The sequence below is a fragment of the Molossus molossus genome, unplaced genomic scaffold (assembly GCF_014108415.1).
Source record: "Molossus molossus isolate mMolMol1 unplaced genomic scaffold, mMolMol1.p scaffold_m16_p_19, whole genome shotgun sequence".
Classification (NCBI taxonomy): Eukaryota; Metazoa; Chordata; class Mammalia; order Chiroptera; family Molossidae; genus Molossus; species Molossus molossus.
In genome coordinates this window covers 9474364-9498421 of record NW_023425354.1, presented here as the reverse complement: position 1 = coordinate 9498421, position 24058 = coordinate 9474364, and the positions used below count along the sequence as shown (strand labels likewise).

General features: G+C 34.4%; 1 protein-coding gene across 3 annotated transcripts in view; it reads right to left on the bottom strand.

Moving 5' to 3' along the window:
- Nucleotides 1-7952: 7952 nt before the first annotated feature.
- ABCA5 (ATP binding cassette subfamily A member 5) overlaps nucleotides 7953-24058 on the bottom strand; it is a 75173-nt gene continuing 59067 nt past the window's right edge. Inside the window, exons 25-39 of one of the 3 annotated variants that reach the window (XM_036268181.1) lie at nucleotides 23500-23613; nucleotides 22526-22660; nucleotides 20466-20540; nucleotides 19575-19666; nucleotides 17583-17709; nucleotides 15832-15946; nucleotides 15634-15725; nucleotides 14660-14835; nucleotides 13985-14060; nucleotides 13790-13884; nucleotides 12301-12420; nucleotides 11054-11203; nucleotides 10365-10444; nucleotides 9016-9071; nucleotides 7953-8517 (exon numbers count right to left, since the gene is read on the bottom strand). In XM_036268181.1, coding sequence (XP_036124074.1) covers nucleotides 8410-8517; nucleotides 9016-9071; nucleotides 10365-10444; nucleotides 11054-11203; nucleotides 12301-12420; nucleotides 13790-13884; nucleotides 13985-14060; nucleotides 14660-14835; nucleotides 15634-15725; nucleotides 15832-15946; nucleotides 17583-17709; nucleotides 19575-19666; nucleotides 20466-20540; nucleotides 22526-22660; nucleotides 23500-23613 — 1611 coding nt within the window. In that variant the 3' untranslated portion in view covers nucleotides 7953-8409. Of the gene's footprint in view, nucleotides 8518-9015; nucleotides 9072-10364; nucleotides 10445-11053; nucleotides 11204-12300; nucleotides 12421-13789; nucleotides 13885-13984; nucleotides 14061-14659; nucleotides 14836-15633; nucleotides 15726-15827; nucleotides 15947-17582; nucleotides 17710-19574; nucleotides 19667-20465; nucleotides 20541-22525; nucleotides 22661-23499; nucleotides 23614-24058 lie in introns of those variants that run through there. The other 2 variants (XM_036268182.1, XR_004960313.1) reach the window with 2 other exon arrangements.

The following is a 24058-nucleotide window of genomic DNA, read 5'->3' as shown; positions in this document are numbered from 1 at the left end:
AACCAGGGCCAGGGAAAAACTGCAACTGAGGTACATGCCCTTAGCGGGAACCAAACCCGGGTCTCTCTGGACAGCAGGCCGATGCTCTAACGGCTGAGCCAAACTGGCCAGGGCTATTCTTACTCTTTTTGCCTAATCAAATGCAGTAGCCTCCTAACAGGACTCCCTTACTTCCCCATTCCCCTGCACCCATTTATATGCAACACAGAAGCTAAAATGTTTCTGTTCACATATATCAGAAGAGGTCATTCCTCTATTCAAAACCCTCCAATGACTTCTGATCTCACTCAAAGCCCACATAATGTCTATAAGGGCCCCTTTGATATCTCTGATCCCATCTTCCATTAGTGTCCCCCTTGATCAGTCCATGCAAGCCTTGCCGGTCCTGTTTCTCTCCCTCAAATATGCTCCACACACTACCTCGGGGCCTTTGTACCTGCTGTTTCTGTCTATCCTGCCATAATGCGTTTTCACCAGCTCATTTTCTTCTCAGCATGTTACCATTTCGGGCAGTCTCACCTGCAACACCCACTCCATCTCAAACACTCTTATCTCCCTTTTCACCACCTAACACGTCATGCATCTTTTAGTAATTTGTCTTGCTCTACTATAATGAAGGTTCAGTGAGCGCAAATATTTTTGATTGATAATATATCCCCTATGCTTATAACAGTGCTTAATTCATCATAGGCATGCAATAAAATATTTTTGAGTATGTAAATAAGAAAACACAATCTTTGTTTATACCTTAAAGATTTTGGACACTATTATGGATGGTTCTCAAGGACTATCTAGTGCCTTAATTTAGGGAAGGCAAATTCTAAACCATGCATACTTAAGTGGTTACTGTGAGCCTTTTTATTTCTCTAATAAGCCAAATAGAAACTGTATTTGCATATAGTTGAAGACTAGAACTTCACTTTTTTACTTTCTAAGAAAATGCATTCTTTTCTTGGACAAAGGAGCAAAATAACTTACTTTTCACTTTAAATTTTGAAGTCTGGTGCCTGTACTACCTATTCATTAAAAATAATTAAGCAAAAAGACAGTATCTTGAAAAATTAAAATGTATAGTGACATTAGAATTTAGGGTTTATCAATTTGTAAAGCTTGACCAAAAATAATTTTCATCTCAATCAAAAAGTTGATTTCACATAATTTTTGATGTATGTTTGAATGTAGTCAACAGATAACAAGTATCAACTACATAATAATTGCATAATAACATCGACAGTATGATTTGGCAAAAAAAAAAATTACTAGCCAATAAATAAGGCAATCAGCATTCAGTACCTTTTCCTACAACTATGTAATGAAGACATTGTATTAATAAGTAAGAATTAGATAAGGTGATCCAAAACAATAATGATATCATTTTGTTAGTACAATGACCATGTTATGGTTAATGAGACATAAAAGAATTACAAAATAGAAAGGGAAATGGAATTGCAACCCAAAGCGAGTCTTTAATTAAGCCGACACTACAGACAGTCACAACCAAACTTGGAAAATCCTACTCTTGTAAATTTAGATGACATGTAACAATAACACTTAAGTGAAAAGAAAAATACTGGATTGTAAAAATCTGAAAATTATTTAACTCCCAGCTGAAAGCTCAAAAGGTCAAAGCTCAAACACAAAAGAAGGGCCACCTACCTGAACAGTTTCCAGCTTACTCTTTAAAGGTGGATCCGGGTTTTACACTGTATTAGTACAAGTTACGTCGCAGATAGCCCTTTACCAATTCCAATCATTAACTGAACAACCTAACCAGCACTAATTTTTTTTTTTAATTTCACAAATTATTTATTTTTTGAAATTATAGTTTGTTTTGTTCATTAATTACATGTTCTCTTTGAGGTTATTACTTGGAATATTATTGATCTAGAAGAGTTAAGCACTTTTATAAATTAATATCTGTTTTTTACTATTAGATCTGACCAAGTTTTCTTTGTGTTTATAAGTGCTAATCATTCCCATTCCACAAAGGTAGAAACAAAACACAAGACATAAAAGAAATAGCTTAAAAAGGAAAATCATCCATAATAAAAATTATACTTTGCGTTTTTTACTTTACAGTGCATTTTCATATTTATATTATTTTCAGCTCATTACTAGGAGGTATCTTTAGACATTAGTCTGTCTCATTTGTTTTACAGATGAATAAACTGAGACAAAAAGAAGTCAGAGTCTTGAACCTTAAATGAATCCATCCTTTCTGTGTTTTATCACTAGGTCAATCAATTTAAAAAGACTAACTGATGTCCAATGCACACTTGTTAGCATATACCCCAACACAACTGATGACTGACAACATAAAATATATAAAAACATGTTTTAGGAAAATATTAGGTGTAACACGATATTCTGCTATATAGTTGTTGTCTTGGGTTGCCTGAATCTGCAATTTGGAAGCTGTAGCCAATCTGCTGAATAATCATATCTCTGCCATCTCTCGTTTTCTCATCCAGGGGGTAAAATGATAGCCTACTCCTATGAATCTACTCATTTTGCTTGCTAGTATCTAATTAGAGAAGAAATGAACTGTTCTTTCTCTCACATCAGAGGTGAACTGACCAGCTCATGGCTCCTTCAACCAGGTGAGCTCCCAATTGCACTTAGCTGGTCTTTCTTGACTTGAGTCAGCACACATCTGTAGAAGCTGACTTTTACTGGGAGCCTTTCAGGATCAGGGTGATTTGAGAAGAGGGATCAGTGAAGGAAAATGCTTATGGGGTTCTAATTGTGGATGGAGCTATCGTCAAGCTATTACTAATCAGACACATTTTTTTTTGCTTTTGCTTTAAATTTTTGTTTTCTTTCCAGTCCAAATCACCTACATTTTTGTAGATCCAGCCTCAGTAATCCTTTATGAAGGTTCTATTATAATATTCTGGCAAAGTTATACTTTTGCGCTTAACTTTTTCTGTACTTAAATTGGGCCAGTAAACCTTTTAACCAAGTATTATTTTTTTGTTGTTGTTTATTTATTTATTTATTTATTTTATGTTTTTATTTTTTTGTTACAGATATTTCTCCTTTTTTACCCCATTGGCACCCCCCTCCCCACCCCAAACCCGCCCCGTCCCCGGCTTCGTTGTCCATGTCCGTTGGTCATGCATACATGCATGTAAGTTCTTTGGTTTATCTCTTCCCACCCCACCCCCACCCCACCCCCTCTTCTGAGGGATGTCAGTCTGTGCCCTACTTCCATGTTTCTGGGTCTACCGTATTCCTCAGACTGTTATGTTCATTATATTCCGTATATAAGTGAGATCATGTGGTATTTGTCTTTTTCTGCTTGGCTTATTTCACTTAGGATAATACTTTCCAGGTTCCTCCATGTCGTCTCAAAGGATAAGAGATCTTTCTTTCTTACCGCTGCATAGTACTCCATTGTGTATATGTACCACTGCTTTTTTATCCATTCGTCAACTGATGGACACTTGGGCTGTTTCCAGATCTTAGCTATCGTAAATAGTGCTGCTATGAACAGGGGGTACATATATTCTTCCTGATTGGTGTTTCAGGCTTCTTAGGCTAGGTATATTCCTAGAAGAGGGATCACTGGTTCAAATGGAAGTTCAATTTTTAATTTTTTGAGGTAACACCATATTGTTTTCCATAGTGGCTGCACCAGTCTGCATTCCCACCAGCAGTGTATTAGAGTCCCCTTTTCTCCACACCCTCGCCAACACTTGCTGTTTGATGATTTGTTGATGGCGGCCATTCTGACAGGTGTGAGGTGATACCTCATTGTTGTTTTAATTTGCATCTCTCTGATGATTAGTGATGATGAGCATTTCTTCATATGTCTCTTAGCCATTTGTATGTCCTGTTTGGAGAGCTGTTTATTTAGTTCCTCTGCCCATTTTTTAATTGGGTTCTTTGTCTTCCTTTTGTGAAGTTGTATGAGCACTCTATATATATTGGAAATTAACCCCTTATCTAATATATCATTGGCAATGATGCTCTCACAGTCCTACCAGGATCGAGTCAGTGTCCCTGGTTATATGGTCCTCGCAAGCTGCTTTTCTGTTGCTTTTTCCCGTCGATTTGTCTGTGTTATAGTTGTAATTCCAGTTTGGTTCTGGGAGACGGTCTGTGCAGCTTCCTCTCACTCCGCCGCCATTTTGGAATCTAATTTTTTTTTTTATTGTTGTATTACAGATGTCCCTCTCCAGCACTAATTTCTTACCTCAAGTTATCAAAATGTAAATTTTCGTGACACAAGATGGCCCTTTTATTGGTAAATGTGTAACCTTAGGAAAGGCATATTATATAGAAATAGTAAAAAAAATACTTCAAATTATTGTATTGATTTTTTTTGGGGGGGGGGCATCCCGTATTAATGCAAGGGTGGTAGCAAGCCTTCTTCTAACATGTAGTTTTCTGCATGTTGTCTATTTTAAAGATGCTTGAAATTACTAAAAAGTTGATTTGTTTCATTTAAAAGGGGAGTAATTAGATCAAGAGTTGCTTAGATGATTGGGAAGTTTTCATTAAATTTAAAATCTTTAAAATTTTATTTTCAATTGCAATTGACATACATTATATTAGTTTCAGATGTACAACATACTGATTAGACATTTATATACGTCACAAAGTAATCAGTCCGGTAAGTCTAGGACCCATCTGATACCATATACAGTAATGGCCTAAGTGTTTGCGAGAATCAAATTTACTTGAAAATACTAAGAAAACTGATAAGGATGTAAGTAGTATTAAATATTTGGAAATAATATGTTAAATATAATAAACATTTACTCTGTACTTGAAAACAAAATTAATAATTATAGGGCCAAGTTTTTTCTTCATTTTTAATATGAGCCATGCATTTTCATTTTTCAATATTAAATAACAAAGAATTCATTTCAGTATACAAAATAAAGAAAGCATAGTCTTAAATTTTCAGTTCTTAAAGCTTATTACTAATAATATAATCATATTTATTGTTTTCTTAAAGGGTAGCGTTGACAATTAATATAACATGTTATGAATAAAAAATAAGTAAACTTTTACTTTATAAGAATAAGAATAGCTGATATAAAAATTGTCCACCCAAGAATAAATTATTTCATTTTGTTTTGTTTTTTTTCAGAAAAGAAAATAAAAAAATCAATGTTAGCAATATTAAAAATACATTAAGGATAAGCATCTGTATTTTTAAAATAATTAATGCCTATTTATGCATTACATAAAAATACAGTTTGGTATTCCATTAAATTTGAGTACAATCAAAAAGAAATATTGTGTTACCAACAGAATAAAAACAACGACTATTTATCCTAAGTAGAATTAATTGTGCTCCAATAAAAGTGTTAGTACCACCAGTAAAGTATTTGTCTTACAGGGTCAAAATTGATAGTTGTTCCTACCCAAAGAACACATTGCTTAAAACGTAGTTACTAACAACTCTGTTAAATTAAATAATTCTAAAAATATTTTAATGATTAAAATAAAAATACTGGCTTAAGGTAGTCTGTGTCAATGTAAAGGAAAATAAGTTGTTAAAGAAAACCTACAAGCTTTTACTAAGAGCTGAAAAAAAAAATTAAGAGCCCACAAAGTGAAGAGTGTCAAGTACACTGATTCATACTTTTAGTTGTTGCCAACTGCTTGATTCCTAAGTGCTGCAGAAAGAGGTTTGCCTTATTAGTCCGTAACCACAGTCACCCAGTCAAGTTCAGCCTTTACTTTTAAAATATGATCATGGACCACCCGGCCGGTGTGGCTCAATGGTTGAGCGTTGACCCATGCATCAAGAGGTCACTGGTTTAATTCCCAGTTAGGGCACATGCCCAGGTACTGGGCCCAATCCCAGTGAGGGGCATGGAGGAGGCGGTCAATCCCTTCCTCTCTCTCTAAAACCAATAAAGAAAAAAAATTTTTTTAATAAAATAAAATTTGATCATGGATAGAAAATACATAAACTAGGTGATGAAATTTTTTTCCAACTTTGCCTAATATATGCATTTATATATATTAGTATTGCTATAGAAAACCGTTTTGAGATCCATATTTAAGATATTTTAAAATAAAGGAATATATATTCAATAACATGAACAGTACGTTCTAAATAAACATATATGTCATATTTTACTTTCTGTCTCCTTTTCTTCCAACTCTACTTACCCTTGCTTTCCTAAGGATTAAATTATACTTCTGAATAGGAAAAAAATTTATTACTGTGAGAAAGAGAATAGAACACATTCCTACTAATAATTTAATTCATGACTAAAATATTCATTATATGTAAAAACTAAAACAAAAAAAATCAAGTATTTTTTTTAATGCTTACAGAAACACAATAATAGTAAAGAAATTGAACACAGTGGAATAGAACATGATTATGACTAGTCAGCATATTATCTCAACTTTCACTTTGCAGGAAAAAAATTTTACATTCCATTGATCACACATTCACAGATGCAAAGTGAAGGTGACCAAATCAATGTGCAAAAGCAGGTAAGATTCCATATTAGTTGTGCTCTACTTAAAAATAATGCATCTTTCTCAGTATGGTCAGGCTAAAAAAAACTACCTTTTCAGTCACCACCCTAGTAAACTATAGATAACTGTATTCTTTACACTGGGTTCAAGTGTTCAAGGTAATACATAGCTACAAAAACATAACTCAAAAGAGAAGCCCCTGGGTATTTTTATGAATATCGGACACTAAAAGATAGCTCTTTAAATTTATGACACCATTTAGCCATGACTTGTTTAGAAAATGCAATGTGCTATTTATTAATTTATCTACAAAGGTAAAGGTTTTCTTTCGAATGTGTCTGGGATTGTATTCATCATGCAGTACTTAAGTTTGGTACTAAAGACCTAAGAGTAAGATTCTCAGATGAAGAATCCAAAAGGTTGATATGAGGCAAATGACTGTCACTTAATAAAAGATGAAAAACTAGTGCCAACTAAATCTTACAAGGAGAAATAACTTAGCTGTTGGGCATAAAATCCAAGCAGAAACTGTAAGACAGCTCATTTAGATTTGTTAGAAGACTTCTGAGATCGTTGGTAAAGTGGGCATCTTTAGGAATGTAGACAGCAGTTACCAAAGCAATGGGGGGAATATATAAGTCTTGTACCTAGAGTCTAAAATCACAGATGTTTTATTACACAGTAGAGCTAAAAGTTCATTAAGTGCTGTCTCTTAAATAGTTAATAATTTCATTAGAGGGTTTGGCTATTGAAAGTAATTCAGTACCAAATTCTTCTGTTGTTGCCATTATCACACTCCCAATGTATTTGCTTTGGCAAAGTTAATACTTTCATTCATCTGGCTGAAATATAATATCACTAGTATTATTTATACTATATTTTTTTACCCATAGTCCACACATGGGTTCTACAAAGAAGCATAACTGACCCTTGAACAACACAGGTCCCACTTACATGCAGATTTTTTCCCAAGAAATACGTATAGTACTATAAATATTTTCTCTTCCTTATGATTTTCTTAATAACATTCTCTTTCCTCTAGCTTAACTTACTGTAAGAATACAGTATATAACACATATACAAAATATGCATTAAATGACTGTTAATGTTATCAGTAAGACTTTCAGTCAACAGTAGGCTATTAGTAATTAACTTTTTGAAGAGTCAAAGTTATACATAAATTTTCAATTGTGTGGGGGTGGGAAGAGGTCAGCACTGCTAACTCCTGCCTTGTTCAAGAGTCAACTGTATTTTCTGAGATTACATTAACCATAACTTTATTTCAACTCTGACGGAGTAAAATTTTGGCTTCTTTGTATGTATTAATTTTACTGTAAGCAAAAGAAATGTAACTTCAAATACCTATGTTAGCTATGTCTAAAATCATCTAACAAAACAAGGTCTCATTTGATTTACTATAATTGATGAACGCCACCTAGTGGATATCACTTCGCACACATTTTTATCTGCAATGAGACTTGAGCTTACTCAGTTTCTTTTAGAAGTTAAAAAGGAGAAGAAACTTGATTTATGTCTCTTTTCTATGTATTATTTATGTATTAGTTTTTTACTTTGGGACAGTAAATATTTATGTAACAAGACTATATAAATTGAAAAATAAAGATAACTATTCAAAATAAAATTATTCTATCAGTATTTCTTTAAATCATAAATTTAGGACTGTTTTTGAAGGTAAAAAAGTCAATATTCAATTTCACATACAGACTATAGTTCAATATACTTCAAATGTAAACATGCAATTTTAATTAATTATCCATAAATTTTATTTGAGGAAAAGAAAAACACAACAACCACAGAATTTCAATTAAGAAACTTAGGAAAATTCCAAGTGCTTTCATGGTTCTTCAGTTACCATTTAAATAATATACTTTTTAAAAACCAAAGTTAAAATAAAGTGAAAAAAAAAATTCAGTAAGCATACTGAGCAATACAAATTCAAAATACTACTCTGTCTTCTTGTGTTCTTTCCCACCAAAGTGTGCTGTTTAAAGTTCCACGACTATTATCTTCTTCCTCTTGTTCTTTAGTGAGTTCAACAAAAACCTAAACAAAAGTAAATAAATGAATACAGTATTCTGTATCTCAACTACCTCAGACTTTTAACTAAATCAGAAACAGTATAATGCTGTATCTAATTACATGAATAATTCAAGTATCAGATTTATTACTACTAATATATTAAAACAGAATAATTTTCATTAATCACATACAACAATGAATATTTTGGAGGATTAATGAATTATTTTTAATATATTTAAGTAGCACTATCATTAAAAATAATTTATAAATATTTAAGCAATGTTTGATATGTTTATATGAAATACCATCATCATGACCCACTTATTTTACTAAAAATTGAGTTATTCAAAATAAGCAGATGGAGAACCTACTGTTGTTTAAAATTATACTAAGTTTAGGAATATTGTATTACAATTTGTTTCTGGTTCATAAACTCCCTCCCTTTTTAATATAACCCTAAACAATTAGATATTAGACACTTTTTTTCTATAAAAGCATTTTTAAAAATGATCTTTGAAGTACCTGTTCCAATGTTGCTTGAGAAAAGCTATATTCTTCAATGGCAAAAGTATGTTTAGCTATTAAAATATGAAAACAATATTTAAGTTATTAATGATCTACCTTTAAAAAACAAAATCTCTTTAATCAACTCATTTCCATTTAAAGCTACCAAAACATGTTCTTTTCCTTTGTCTTGCTTCATTTCTCTTCCCCACCCCAATTCCTCATGGCCTAAGCACAATATATTTAATATTACTTGCCTCTTTTTGCCTTTTCCAAGTATCTTCTCCTTATTGTCTTCCTCTTTATTCCTTTCTTTTGACCTCTGCTCTCTATTTCCCATGTCTCAATTCCAGGAGAGTCTGTTCTTGCCTTCTTGAACTAGATTCTGGACATTGTTCATATGTCCATATACTTTTTTTATATTTATTTCAGGTCTTTTTGCAATCTAATGCCAAAGTTTCTGGTTTGCTATTCATTCTTTTTTTTTTTTAATCCTCATCCGAGGACATTTTTCCATTTTTTGTACAGACAGAGTGGGAGGGAGAGAGGAAAAGAGAGAGAGGGAAACATCGATGTGAAAGGGACACATCGAGTGGCTGCCACCCGCACGACCAACCAGGGCCGGGGACAAACTGCAACCGAAGTACGTGCCCTTAGCGGGAACCGAACCTGGGTCTCTCCGGACCGCAGGTGGACGCTCTAACCGCTGAGCCAAACCGGCCAGGGCGCTATTCATTCTTTTAATTATCCCTAAGTAGTTCAGGTGTTCTCTTTAATCATAAAGAAATGACCAGGAAATACAGGTTGTTTCATAGTTATAAATACCATAAAATAACCTGTATCTGAATGCTTGCCCCATCCAGGAGCTTACCTCCCTCTACTGCCACCAGCCTGTCTTTATCCTATCATTTATTTTTAAAAGACCAAGATTCAATTAAGTTTCTTTAAAGCTTTTAGGAATGCCAACCCTCCTGCATCATGAATTTTCTTCTCCTCTCTCCTGATGCGACTTATGTCTTGCTACTATTTCTACTTCTATGGCCCAATATGAAGACAGGATTCAAGAAACTCAATGTTCCCACTTCTGGAATGACTAGTGAGGGCTAATTAAGCTGAACTTCATCACAGATGCAATGTGAAAAACTATGGTTATGTCTAGCAAAAAGTAAAAGGTTTACCCTGCAATACAGGTGATCTACCAAATCCCTACAGTATCAGTATTTATCTGTATCTTAGATTAAATTAATAAACGGTTATCTACCTGTCACAATTTCTATAATAAACTGAGTCCCAATTTCTAAACTTTTTAAATAAAATTATTTTATAATTTGAAAGCTATCTTACCATGTTCTTCAAATATTACTCACCTTCTTCTAGCTTAGAAAAAGACTGTGAAAGGGACTGAACATCTTCCTTAGGAATTTTAAAAGCCAAAATTGAAGAAAAACTGAAAACAAAGAGAAGATAAAATATAGGAAAAATTTTAAATTGTTACTACTGTGTTCTAAAGCTAAAGTTAAAAAATTTTAAAGTTCAAAATTAAATGCCAATAATTTATTCTGATACTTATTTAAAAACTGTTTGAAATCCTGACATTTTCCATGCATAATAACTCTCTTCACTACTAAATAAGAACTTTAAAAAGTTTAAATAGCCCTGGCCGGTTTTGCTCAGTGGTTAGAGCATCGACCCGCAGACCGGAGAGTCCCCGGTTTGGTTCTCTCTAAGGGCACGTTATCACGGTTGCAGTTTGTCCCCGGCTGGGGTTGGGGTCGTGTGGGTGGCAACTACTTGATGTGTCTCTCTCACATCGATGTTTCTCTCTCTCCCTCCCACCCTGAGGATGAATACAGAAAAAAAAAAAAATCAAAAGTTGAAATAGTATCATATATTGAAAGCTCTAACACTAAATTAGATATAAAACTCTAGTCATTCGACTACATTACCCATATTGGTAACAATACAGACACCCACCCTCCCAAATCCTTAACACAGTAACAAATTTTTATGATTATAATTCTACAAAACAATATAATTAAAATTTTAAAATCTTTACCTTTCTTGGCGGCTTGCATTTGGGAAAATATACTGAATTTCTCTTTGAAGGCGGTCTATTTCTAAGTTTTCTATCCAGTCTTTTAATTTAATTTCCAAATAGTAGCCTTTTCCAAATTTACTCTTTAGATGCTGGACTGTCCCAATACATCTGCAGTAATTTTTAAAAGAAAGCTCGTTTATAAAATGACTTGACAGTTTAAAAAAATGACTTCTCAGCTAAAAATGATTTAAATAAAATGTTTATGAGGGAATACTTTTAAATGTATAGAAAAGTAGCAAATAAAATACAGAGAGTCTCTATACACCCCTCACCCAGTTTGTGTCCCTAATATTATCATCTTACATTACCATGGCACATATGTCAAAATTAGCATTGGTATTACTATTCATGAACTGTATCTGATTTTATTTGGATTTCACCAATTTTTCCACTAGCATCCTTTTTTCTGTTCCCAATCTATCCAGGATGCCACACTGCGTGTGGCTGTCAGAGCTCCTTAGTCTCCACTGGTCTGTGACAGTTTCTTACTCTTTCCTTCTTTTTCATGACTTTTGAGAGTTTCAGTGGAATGTGTCGTAATTTGGAGTTGTCTGATATTTTTCTAATGATTAGACTGGGGTAAGAGTTTTGGGAGAAACCACAGAGCTGAAGTACCTTTCTCATCACATCATATCAGGCAGCAGATGATATCCACATGACACTGTTTGGTTCAAGTAGTAGTATTTGTCAGGTTTCTCCACTGTAAAGTTACCATCTTCACCTTTTCATACTTTAGAAGAAACTGGCTAAAACCAGACCACACTTAGGAGCTAGGGGATTAAGCTTCCCTTCCTAGAGGGGGTAGTTGTCTACATATTTGTCTGAAATCTTCTATAAGAAAGATTTGCCTCTTCTCTCACATTTGTTTTATTTATTCAATCACTTATTTATATGAATATGAATTCACGTACATTTATTTTATACTCTGGGTTAAAATACAATACATTGCCTAGCAATTTTTAAAAATAATAGACATTACACCAGAAAATAACATTCCAAACTGTTGAATTAAGCCAGTTCCAAATGCAAAGTAGTTAGCCATAATTGGGGGAAAAAATTACAGACTTCCAAGCAATTCTACAGAAAGCAAACTGATTCGAAAACTCAAACAAGGAAAAATTTTTAACATTTAAATTAATATGCATTTTTAAATGATGACATTAAAACCCACCACTCATCCCCCAAATGGTGGTTCAGACACCTACCTTAACTGCCCAGATATCATGATAGCCACTCGGTCACAGACAGCCTCTGCCTCCTCCATATAATGAGTAGTCAGAATAGCAGCCCGCTTCTTGTTTTTAAATGCAGTTCGAATTGCTCGCCTACAAAACATAAAATACAAAAAAAGAGGAAAGTATCTGAATGTTAATGAAAATACCTGTGTTTTTAAAAAATCCAACTATCAGGTTAATTAATTAAAATATCAAATTTCAACTGCTGTAGTTATATTCTGACCTTATTTTTAAAAGCTTGTCAAATACACAGAAATTTCACATCATATGTTTCCATGCTTTAAAACAAATGAATTATGTCAGGCCAGTGTAGCTCAGTGGTTGAGCATCGACTCATGCACCAAGAGGTCACAGGTTCGATTTCCAGTCAGGGCACACGCCCAGGTTGTGGGCCCGGATCCCCAGTGAGGGGCATGCCAGAGGCGGCCAACTGATGTTCTCTCTCATCGATGTTGATATTTCTATCTCTTTCTCCCTCTCCCTTCCTCTCTCTTTAATGTCAATAAAGAAAAAAATGAATTATGATTTCACTCACATGTGGGATCTAATGAACAAAATGAACTAACAAGCAAAACAGAGACAGACTCATAGAGAGCATGCTGACAGCTGTGACTGGGTGATGCCTGAGGATGAGGGTGGTGGTGGTGGAATTGAGCAAAAAAGGGAAAAAAATGGGGAAAGAACTCACTGACTTGGACAACATCATGGTGACTGAGGGGAGGGAGGTTGAGAAGGGTATAAGGAGGATAAATGGTGATGGATGGAGACTTGATGGGGTAGTGAGCATACAATACAGTGTACAGATGTCGTGTTGTAGAACTGTGCACCTGAAAGCTGTATAATTTTGTTAACCAGTGTCACCCCAATCAATTCAATTAAAAAATTAAAAATTAAATTTACCATCTTATCACAATTTTTAAATGAATTATAAAATTTGATTATCTTTTCATGTCATAACAAAAATAGCCACAGAATCATAGGAAAACCTTAATTTGCATCTAAAACAAACCTTACATTTTACAGACATGTAAACCTAAGCTCAAACAATTGGTCAACTAATTAGCACTGTGAATTCCTAGAAAGAGATCCAACATAAATTCAAAACAATATTATTATGTGAAAGAACTATAATTTGTATGTTAAATGACAAGGAAAGAAATCTTTTAAAAACTATTCATACAGCAGTACTCTTTAATAATTACCTACATACTCAGTTTTGTTCTGAAATATATAAAATATGAATCCTTCATAAAAAAATATGATAAACTTTATAAAGGTTAAGGGATTCTCTAGAAATCAAAATATTTTAATTACTATTTTATTTTTTGTGTAGAATTTAAAATCAATAATACATATTTAACTAATGTAAAGCCATTAATTACAATAAACTAAATTATTCTTTTATTCTAGAGTGTGATACAATATAATGTGTCTGGAGCACCTTTACTGTTATACTCACCACATGTGCTGTTTGGCCTTAGGATCCATACCTGTGGATGGTTCATCTAGCAAAGTAATCTGAGGGTTTCCCAGCATACTTAGAGCAAAACACAACTAGATGGAAAAAAAATAGGGGTGGCCTCAAAATAAGGAATTTTATCAGGCACTAAACTATCAATAAAACATACACATATTTGTTGCTTAATAAAAGTACCTTTCGCTTGATTCCTGCAGGTAGTTTCTTTACAGTTTTCTGAAGATGTTCTTTCAAATCAAGTGCATTTGTTATTCTGCAAAATAGATAATATACTGTGATCACTGACATTTTTTTTTCTAGAACACTCTGTTTCCTAAAATTAGACCTGTGATTTACATCTTTTTTTTGGTTAATCCTCACCCGAGGATATTTTTCTATTGATTTTTATACAGGGTGGAAAGGAGGGAGGGAGGAAGTGAGGGAGAGAGAAACCTTGATGTGAGAGAAACATATCAATTGGGTGCCTCCCGCACAACCCCAACCAGGGACAGAGATAGAACCTGCAACCCAGGTACGTGCCCTTGACCCAAATTAAACCCAAGAGCCTTCCACAGGTTGATATTCTAATCGCTGAGTGAAACTAGCCAGGGCCAATTTACATCATTTTAAACAAATTAATATATTGATTAAATGTTCACTTTAAATTAAAATAAGTTTCATGACAATTATAGGTAATTCATTCTATAATTAGAAATAGAAAAATTGCCTTTTTATTTTATAGCTATCATAATTCGGTAAAGAATATAGAAAAATGACCATTTTCTATGAAAATTATACACAAAAATGTATGTTACAAAATATTTAAAATGTGAAACAAACTTTTCTCCAGGTAACAAAGATTCTAAATTTTACCGATTTGTGACTTCCTTTATGTCACTTGGACTCATTCCCTTCACAGCTCCATAAATTTCGAAATGTTCCTGCAATGTAATATCTGACCACAGTGGGTTTATCTGAGGACAGTATCCCATACACTTAATGGAATCATCCTCCTCAGTTGGATCTGAAGAATAATCTCCTAGAAATAGCTACAGAAATAAAAACCAATTTTAAATAACTATATTTGCATAATTTACATGATGAAAGAAGTGGCAAGTGAATTAATTCAAATTCCTTACTAGAGGTTGGGTAAGATTTTTACTCCTTTAGATGAAGAAAGGGCATGCATAGCTAAATCAGAGTTCAGTCACATGGCCGGCCGGTGGAAAGGGTGATTAGGAAGGCTGCATTGCTTGGGAAAGCAATCCTCAATCTTAACTAGAATGACTGGGGGCTTCACTGGAAGGTGATATTTAAGCCAGGGAGGTAAACAAATTTGGTCATTGGGATTCTACCAGGTAAGGAAAGGCCAACATAAAAAATAAGTAAGGCAAAAACCCAAAGAAAGGAGTGTGCCTGGCATTTTCTAGGAAAGCAACAAGCCAGTGTGGTTAGTGTGAAGTAAGCAAGGGGGAGAGGAGAAGATAGGATCAGAGCAGTTTTGTGAAGTTTTTACAAAGCAGTGAATGATATTCTTATAACCAAAGACTAACTGATGGTAGTATCAAGACCAGCTCCCATATTTCCTAAAGTTAATAGTATTGTTTTCCATTAAGTTAGTAGACTAATCACTAAGTAATAATTATAAAAGCAGAAATACTATATATGTGTGTCTGCATGCATGTTACCAAAATTTTACTATGTATATTATTTGCATAACCAAAAAGATCACAATGTTTATACTAAAAATTTAATATGAAAAACATAATATTTAAGCATTATAATACAAATTTGTCACTAAAAAATTATTTTAATGAAAAATACAACTCATAGTCAACATATCATACCTGGCCTGAAGTTGGTTCAATATCACCAACCAGAATATTAATAACTGTGCTTTTGCCTGCACCGTTAGGGCCCAACAGTCCCAAGATCTCTCCTAAAGGAATTGAAAAACAACAACATCATATACAAATCAAATTTAAAATGAAAATTACTCTTTTGAAAACGTTAAGAAAAAATAATTATAATAATTAAATACCAGCCTTTTTTCACACAGAAAGAGATGTATTTAGTTGCCACTTTCTTTACTTTTCTTGTAAGAAAATCTTTCTTGTCATCATATTCTTTATGTAAATTGCTGACCATAATGGCTGGTTTCTAACAAGGGAAACAAGATTTTAAAAGAGAATTATAAATCAGAAACCTATCATGAAATAACAGGTTGCACACAACTCATGTCCATATCATAAGAACTATATTTACAAGTAAAAGGTACTGTATAAATATTCATTTGTCACTCAAATGATGACTTATTCAACAGTAAGTGCACAATCACAGTGGCAGCCGGAGCAGACATGGGATGGTTGCGTGTCCCCAGCAGAGGAGACGGAGGCAGTCCAAGGGCCTGGGGAAATTTTTGGACCCATGAGGGATAGAGCAGTTATGTCAATATTAGTTTTAACATGTTTCAAATAAATCAGATGTTCTTAGTGCAACTGAGTCTTGGTAAGCAAATATGGGGATCTGAAGGGAGAAGTATAAAAGAAGGCCCAACAGCCCAACAAGCTTTGACTAAATCTATACTTCCCAAACCAGTTCAGAAACCATCCAAAAGTAATGTCAACCCAGGTAGGAGAACTCCACTGAGCTTAGTAGAATTTAATGGGCTTGCAAAGGAAAGGGGAGAGCCTGCCATCTACAGGCCATTAGATCCAAAGCCTTTCCCATATTATAGAGCTAATGGCAACTTTCAGCACATGCACAATCAGAGGACTTCTCAGAATTCATGATGTTTATATACATTATAAATCTTCTAGAAATGTACATAATGTACAGCATTTCCAATACTCATTTGGCCATAGATCCTGTTATGTTAATGTGAATACAGAACAAAATTTAGGAAATGCTGGCTTCCATACTTTGCTCAAGATCTTAACAACTAGTTAAAAGATGGTTAAGTTCACTCAGTTTGGCTAGAAATTTCAGAGACACCCAGTGAAGAGTCTTTCAAATATATAAGCCATGTGATGATGACTGCGCTTAAGAATATCCTGAAATATTAAGTCTAGACTTTTAGTAGATGTGACTTTGAACTGCCAGTAGAATTGCAATTATATTTGAAATTACTCTGATTGACTAAATCATTTAAAATATTATTTCAAATGACCCAAGTAGTATTCTTATTGTTTTTAGTTGGCTCAATTAATCAAATGATGATTTAAAATTACATCTGTACCTGCAATACTAGACTCTTCGAAGAGAATGACTGTTATTTGAAAAGAAGAGTGGAATCTGTTTCCTTTCGTTTTATAGATTTAGAAAATGCTGAATCAAGGAAAGGTTGAAAGTTTTCTTATTGCAGAATTTCTCAGAGCTTTTACTTTTTGATTTTTGTGTATATTTTATCATTTGGTTTTTTTGTATTACTTTTGTATATTTCAATTTTTTTAAATTTAAAATTAATATAAACATCATGCCATCCCTGTATTTCAGCACCAAATCTGCCCTTACCAGTTTCATGTACATCCTTTCAGGATATTCTCTGTCTATATGTGTTTATTTACTTTAAGAAAGTATCCTTCTGTGTCAACAATCTAAACCATTGTGTTTTGTTTTTTTTAATATACCTTAAGATCATTCCAAAAAAAAAAATAGTAAGTGGACAAAAATATTTTTTCAAAGACTTTTCTCAGATTGATTCATATAAAAAGAAAATATTTTTCAGATTAATTCCTATGCATGGGGAACTGATCATTGCACATTTAATATGACTTAGCAATAAAGACTAAATTACCTCTTCACAACACTGGCAACTCATCAGCTCTCTGACCTTTAGTCTTTCAGCTTTGACATCTTCATCTTCATCCTCATTGTTTGGTGGTTCTGGAAACTTCCTGTTTTTGGATTTCGTTGAAAGGTTCCTAAATATATCAAGATAATAGATTTTCAAATAATTAAAATAGTAAGAAATTCAAGCACTATATAGAGAAAAGAATGAAAAAATATACCAGTATGAGATCTGTGGTTATCTCTGAAAGATAGAATTAAAAAGCTATTTTTCATTCACTGATATTTAGATGATCTTATCTAAATTCATTCATTTATCAATATTTTTTGTGACTAGTATATGTCAGGCACTACTTCACACAAACATAAAAAGAAAAAATGACAACAACAAAGAAAACAGGCCCTTTACTCAAACAATTTACCGTCTGGGTATAAATGAGACTGCCCTGAATATATGCAGAGGGCTGGCTGAACCCATAGAAACACCACAAAGGCAGGCAGAGGAAGAAGTGCTTCCAAAGGAAAGTCTGACTTTAAGTAGTAGTAAGGTAAAAAGGAAAACAGGAGTTGACATATGGAAAACAATGGAACAGGAGGAAAGTGTGAGAAGGAAGGCAATCACATGAAAGGCTGCAGATTAGTTAAGTAACTTGAGCATACTTGACAAGACAAAGAGTAAGTCACCAGTTACTTACTGAAAATAATGCCAAGAGAGAGGTAAGGGAAGAAACACATGAATCATCAGGGGAATTCAAATGAAAACCACAATAAGACACCATTTCATACCCACTAGAATGGTTAAAATAAAAAAGATAAACAGTAACAAATACAGGCAAGAATGTAGAGGAAACAGAACCCTCATGCAGCCAACTGGGATATACAGTGGTTTCCCCTTTTAGGCAGTTTTACTTTCTGTAATGTCAGTTACCTATGGTCAACCACAGTCCAAAAATATTAAATGGAAAATTCCATAAACAAACATTCATAAGTTTTAAATTTCATGTTGTTCTGAGTTGTATGATGAAATCTCTCACTGCCCCACTCTGTCCCACTGGGGATGTGAAACATCCCTTTGTTATCAAATCCCTCTAGGTTATTAAATCAACGTCACAGTGTTTATGTTCAAATAACACTTATTTTACTTAGTAATGGTCCCCAAAGCACAAAAGTAGCAATGCTGGCAATTCAGATTTGCCAAAAAGAAGCTGTGAAGTGCTTCCTTTACGTGAAAAAGTACACGGTATACACAGGGTTTGGCATTATCCATGATTTCAGGCACCCACTGGAGGTCTTGGAGTGCATCTCTCACAGATAAGGGGATACTAACGTAAGATAGTGCAACCACTTTAGAAAACAACAGTTGTCAGCTCTTCTAAAAGTGAAACGTACAATTACCATGTGACCCATCAATTCCATTCCTAAGTATCCACCCAAGAGAAATGAAGATTTATGTCCACACAAATACTTGCACACAAATGTTCATAGCAGCATTATTCATATTAATCAAAAAGTGGAAACAACTCAATGTCTGGAAGAATATTCGAAGAAATAAGGATACCTATGATCCATGGGATAGGTTTTTGGTGTCTGTTATATCGGTAAGGAATTACAAAAATGTTTCTGTGTTAGTATGTTACCTTAAGAATAGTTTGGTTGTGCCACGGCTGGGTGGTTCAGTTGGGTGGAATGTAGTGCCATTGCACCAGGAAGTTGCTGGTTTGATTTCCAGTCAAGGGCAAACACCTGGGTTACAGGCTTGATTCTCAGTAGCCCCAGTAGGGGGCATGCAGGAGGCAGCTGAGTGTTAAACTCTCACATAGATGTTTCTCTCTCTCTCTCCCTTTCCCTCCCTCTCTTTCTAAAAATCAGTAAGTGACTACTAATGAGTACAGAGTTTCTTCAGGGGTGATAAAATTATCTAAAATAAGATTATGGAATAGTTGTACAACTCTGTAAATATGCTGAAAAACATAAAACTTAAAAAAAAAAATTAACTGACCTGAAAAAGGGATCCTTCCTTATTGATCTTCCTCCATATTTTTTCTCATAGTACTGTAAAAGGACAATCCATAGTACACACTGCAGGTAAGGCTAAAAGAAGAACACAGAACAGCTCATGACTAAATCTCTTTTTTCTCTATCAACAGAATAAAGATCACATACATCAGTTTCCTTACCAACACCAAAAAATTAAACCACAATTTTTTTGTATATTGTATCAGTTAAGAATAAATTTTATTGTAAACCAAGGTAGATTTTTAGTAAGATAATCCTTCACATATTTTTCTACCTCATAAATTTGATTTCTATTTCTGTAAAATTCATTGGTTGTCAGCTTCATAAAAAGACAAAAAAAAAAAAGCTTTGTTTTTGCTTCTAAGGAGCCAGAATCACAATTAAATAGAATGATTATCATGAAAATGCTAAGAATATTAAAATGTTTATATTCAGAGAATGAAAGGTATTACCATTACAATGCACATTAATTAGTATTAACTAACACACTTGACTTTTTATGCACTTTCATTTTTATGCAACAGGATACAACTAAAAAGACTTAAAATCATACAAACTATTTCTTCTTCTTTTTTTTAATCCTCATCCAAGGATACATTTTTGGAGAGGAAGGGAAAGGGAAAGAGGCGGAGAGAGAGAGGAAGAGAGAGAGAACACTGATGTGAAAAAAAAAAACATCAGTTGGTTGTCTCATGTGCACACCCCATCCTGGGATGGAACCTGAAACCTAGGTATGTGTCCTGACTGGTAATCAAACCCACAACCTTTTGGTATACGGGCCGACATTCCACCCAACTGAACCACCCAGCCGTGGCACAACCAAACTATTTTTAAGGTAACATGCTAACACAGAAACATTTTTGTTATTCCTTACCGATATAACAGCCACCAAAAGCCTATCCCATGGATCATAGGTATCCTCATTTCTTCGAATATTCTTCCAAGAAACCTAAGACAAAAATTATTGAAAATTGATATGCTGCTGTGAAGTTGGGACATGACTTTTGATCTTTGACCCTGGTTCCTGGTACACAGCTTCTAAAATCGTTGGAATTTCCACCCTGGCCAGTATCGCTCAGCGGTTAGAGCATTGGCCCGCGGACCAAAGAGTCTCGGGTTCAATTCTGGTCAAGGGTACACACCTGGGTTGCAGTTTAGTTCCAGCCCTGGTTGGGGTCATGCAAGAGGCAACCTATCAATGTGTCTCTCTCACATTAATGTTTCTCTCTCACTCCCTCTCTCCCCACTACTTTATCTGAAGATAAATGGATAAATATCCTTAGGGGAGGATTTAAAAAATAAAATAAAAATCCTTGGAATTTCCTAAGTGTAAGAGGAGACAAGAGTTATCTTTTGCTATTTAAAACAAGCCCCTTTCAATCAAGACCCAGGTGACTACTGTAGGATGAGGCCTAGCTTCCAGCCAACTAAATGATTAGAAGGGAGGGCAAAGGAGTTTCTTTTTAAAAAAATTTTTTTATCCTCACCTGAGGATATTTTTCCATTTTTTGTTCAGACAGGGTGGGAGGGAGAGAGAGAAGGAGAGAGAGAGAAACATCAACGTGAAAGGGACACATCGAGTAGCTGCTAACCACACGACCCAACCAGGGCAGGGGACAAACTGCAACCGAGGTACATGCCCTTAGTGGGAACTGAACCCAGGTCTCTCTGGACCGCAGGCCAATGCTCTAACCGCTGAGCCAAACTGGCCAGGGCAGGGCAAAGGAGTTATTTGGCATTAAGTCATTATGCCATCAGTAATGGAACCTTCATAAAAACTCTAAACACAGGGTTCGAAGAGCTTTTGGGTTAATAGATCCATCCACATGCTGGGGAATGGCATACTCCAAACTCCACAGGGACAGAAGCTCCTGCACTTGGCACCCTTCTGGGACCTTGCCCTATATATCTCTTACCCCTGCTGTGCATTTATATATCTGTTATAATAAACTGATAGTAGGAAATAGTGTTACCCTGAGTTCTGTAAGCCATAACAGCAAATTATTGAACCTAAGAAGGGGTCTCAGAAAGCTTGGGTTTGTAGCCAAGTCAGACAGAAGGATCAATAGTAAGGGCCCGACTACTTGTAACTGGCATCTAAAGAGGGAATGGGGGGAGACAGTCTTATGGGACTGAGCCCTTAAACTGTGGGGTCTGTGCTAACTGCAGGCAATTAATATAGGCATTGCCTTACGTGAGGGGAAAACACCCACACATTTCATGACAGAAGTGTTGTAACAGTTTTATTTTAGCTACAGTGTGTAGAAATATTTGGCTTAAAATGAAAAAAAATGCATTTTGTTCAGCACACATATACTCTGTATAAACAAGTTGGCTACTACGATTAATAGCTATTATTTGCACTTAGATTAAAATTTTCCTCATTCCAAAATATGGAAGAGATAATATAAACAATTAAACTGAAACAAAAGGAGGGCGGGGTTAAAAGGTTAGTGAGTAGAATTAATCAGCAATCATCCTAAGTCAATAATTAGCACTTATTTTTTTTTAATCACATGGAAATTATTTTCAGTTATCCAGGCTTAATAAAACTAATCTGTGTGGTTTTTTTCTTTGAAGAAAATCTCCACACTTTATTTTCTCTTATCCCTTTATAGGACAGTACATCATTTAATCCTTGAAAAACTCCCCCAAATACTAACTGAAGTCAGATCTTACTTATAATTTATGTACATGTACCATTTAGAGCACCAAAGAATATGTAATGGACATAGTCCTCCTTTGAAACGTTAAGGTTTAAAAACATGCTTAAAAAGATTCCAGTGATTTTAAACTGCTTCAAAAATATTTAAATCAAGTAGTAGCAGCGAACATGATTTTTTTTTTTTTTACTAGTTTCAATATGAGAACTAAGATCTCAAAGATTAGGTACTATTTATGCTTTTTAAATATTAAAACACCCAACAGACCTACCTTTATGAAACAAATCAGACAACCTAGAAGTGGATAGACTGGAATAGCTATGCAAAAGGTATAATGGAGAACAGTTGTAATGGTATGTCCAATAAAAAAAGTGATTTCAGTGACTGCAATGCAAGCCAACGCTGTCTAAAGGAAAAAAAAAAAGTGTTAGGACTTACACAGGCAATATAATTCCTAACGGCCATTTTGCAAGCTTCCCTACCCTAGGAGAACAAAGACCAAACTTGTTGCCACAGGAGAAATGGCCAGACAAGAAATGCAACTGGACACCAGGAACCAAAAGCACCTAATCACACTTCCGCATTCCTGTAGATCCAATCCCCTGCCCAAACTCACCAACCAAGACCCCAAATCCCATTGACTGACAAAAGCTTCCCACCAGTGGATGCATGTAAGGACAAAACTCCAGCTCCTAGGGGCTGTCATCAATGACCCAATACCCCATGGCTTGTTGATGTGTAGCCCTTCCGTTTGGATATCCTCCCTTCCTCTATCCCCTTTTCTTTAAATAAAACCGATTTTTCTATATTCCACATTTGAGATTGCTAGTTAGCATGCCCGCACCCCTCAAACCACTGACTTTCACCTTTCAATAAGAAAACAAATGAGAAAATGTATAGACATTTCGTACTCAACATTAACTATGTTTTCAATCTTCTAGTAAAACATGGAACCACAGAAGATACTTAGTCAGGAAGCACCAGGACACTGTACCAGCTGCTTTCGGCTGGCATCCTTGCCATGCAGTTGTTAGATGCTTTCAGTATCAACCCTTCGTGGAGAAGGCAGACATACAGACTATAAGATGCTGCCAGCTATCTAAGTTCAGTACTTAGAAAAGACACAGTAACATTTTTTAGTGTAATCCTGAAAGTGTTCATGATTCTCTTTTTTCTAATACAAACATGAGTTTCAAATAAACTGCTACAAAAAATTGAAATTAAATAATATAAAGTATGACTTACCACAGAATAGATAAATGACCAAACTTCTTTCGTATTGAAAATTTTCTTAAAAGTGAAAGAAGTAATATAGGTAAACAGAATAACTGACGGACCATAACCAATAAGACAAAAAACCTGTAAAACAAAAATATGTAATTTTATATAAAAATATAAATAACTAGCAATACACAGATATAAAATACCAGTAATGTTAAAATATTAAGGAATAATTATTCTTCAAATTTTATTACTCAACAGATCACTCCAAAAAATAAAACTGTGGTTACTTGAGGAGTTACCATGCACACTGCTCCAAAATCAAAACTCATGCTTTTAATTAACACAATCCTGAATAAATTTAAATTGAACAGTTTTCTTTGCCAAGTAAAATGCTCTCTTATTATTTTATTAAAAAAACCAGCTGGTTAAAACTTTTTTTCAATGAACTATTTGCTACCATTTTAATATATAGGACAATGTATTTTTTCTTAAATCCTCATTAAGAATATTTTTCCATTGAGGTTTTTTAAATAGGGTGTGAGTTAGGGAGGCAGAGAGACAAACATCAATACAAGAGAGA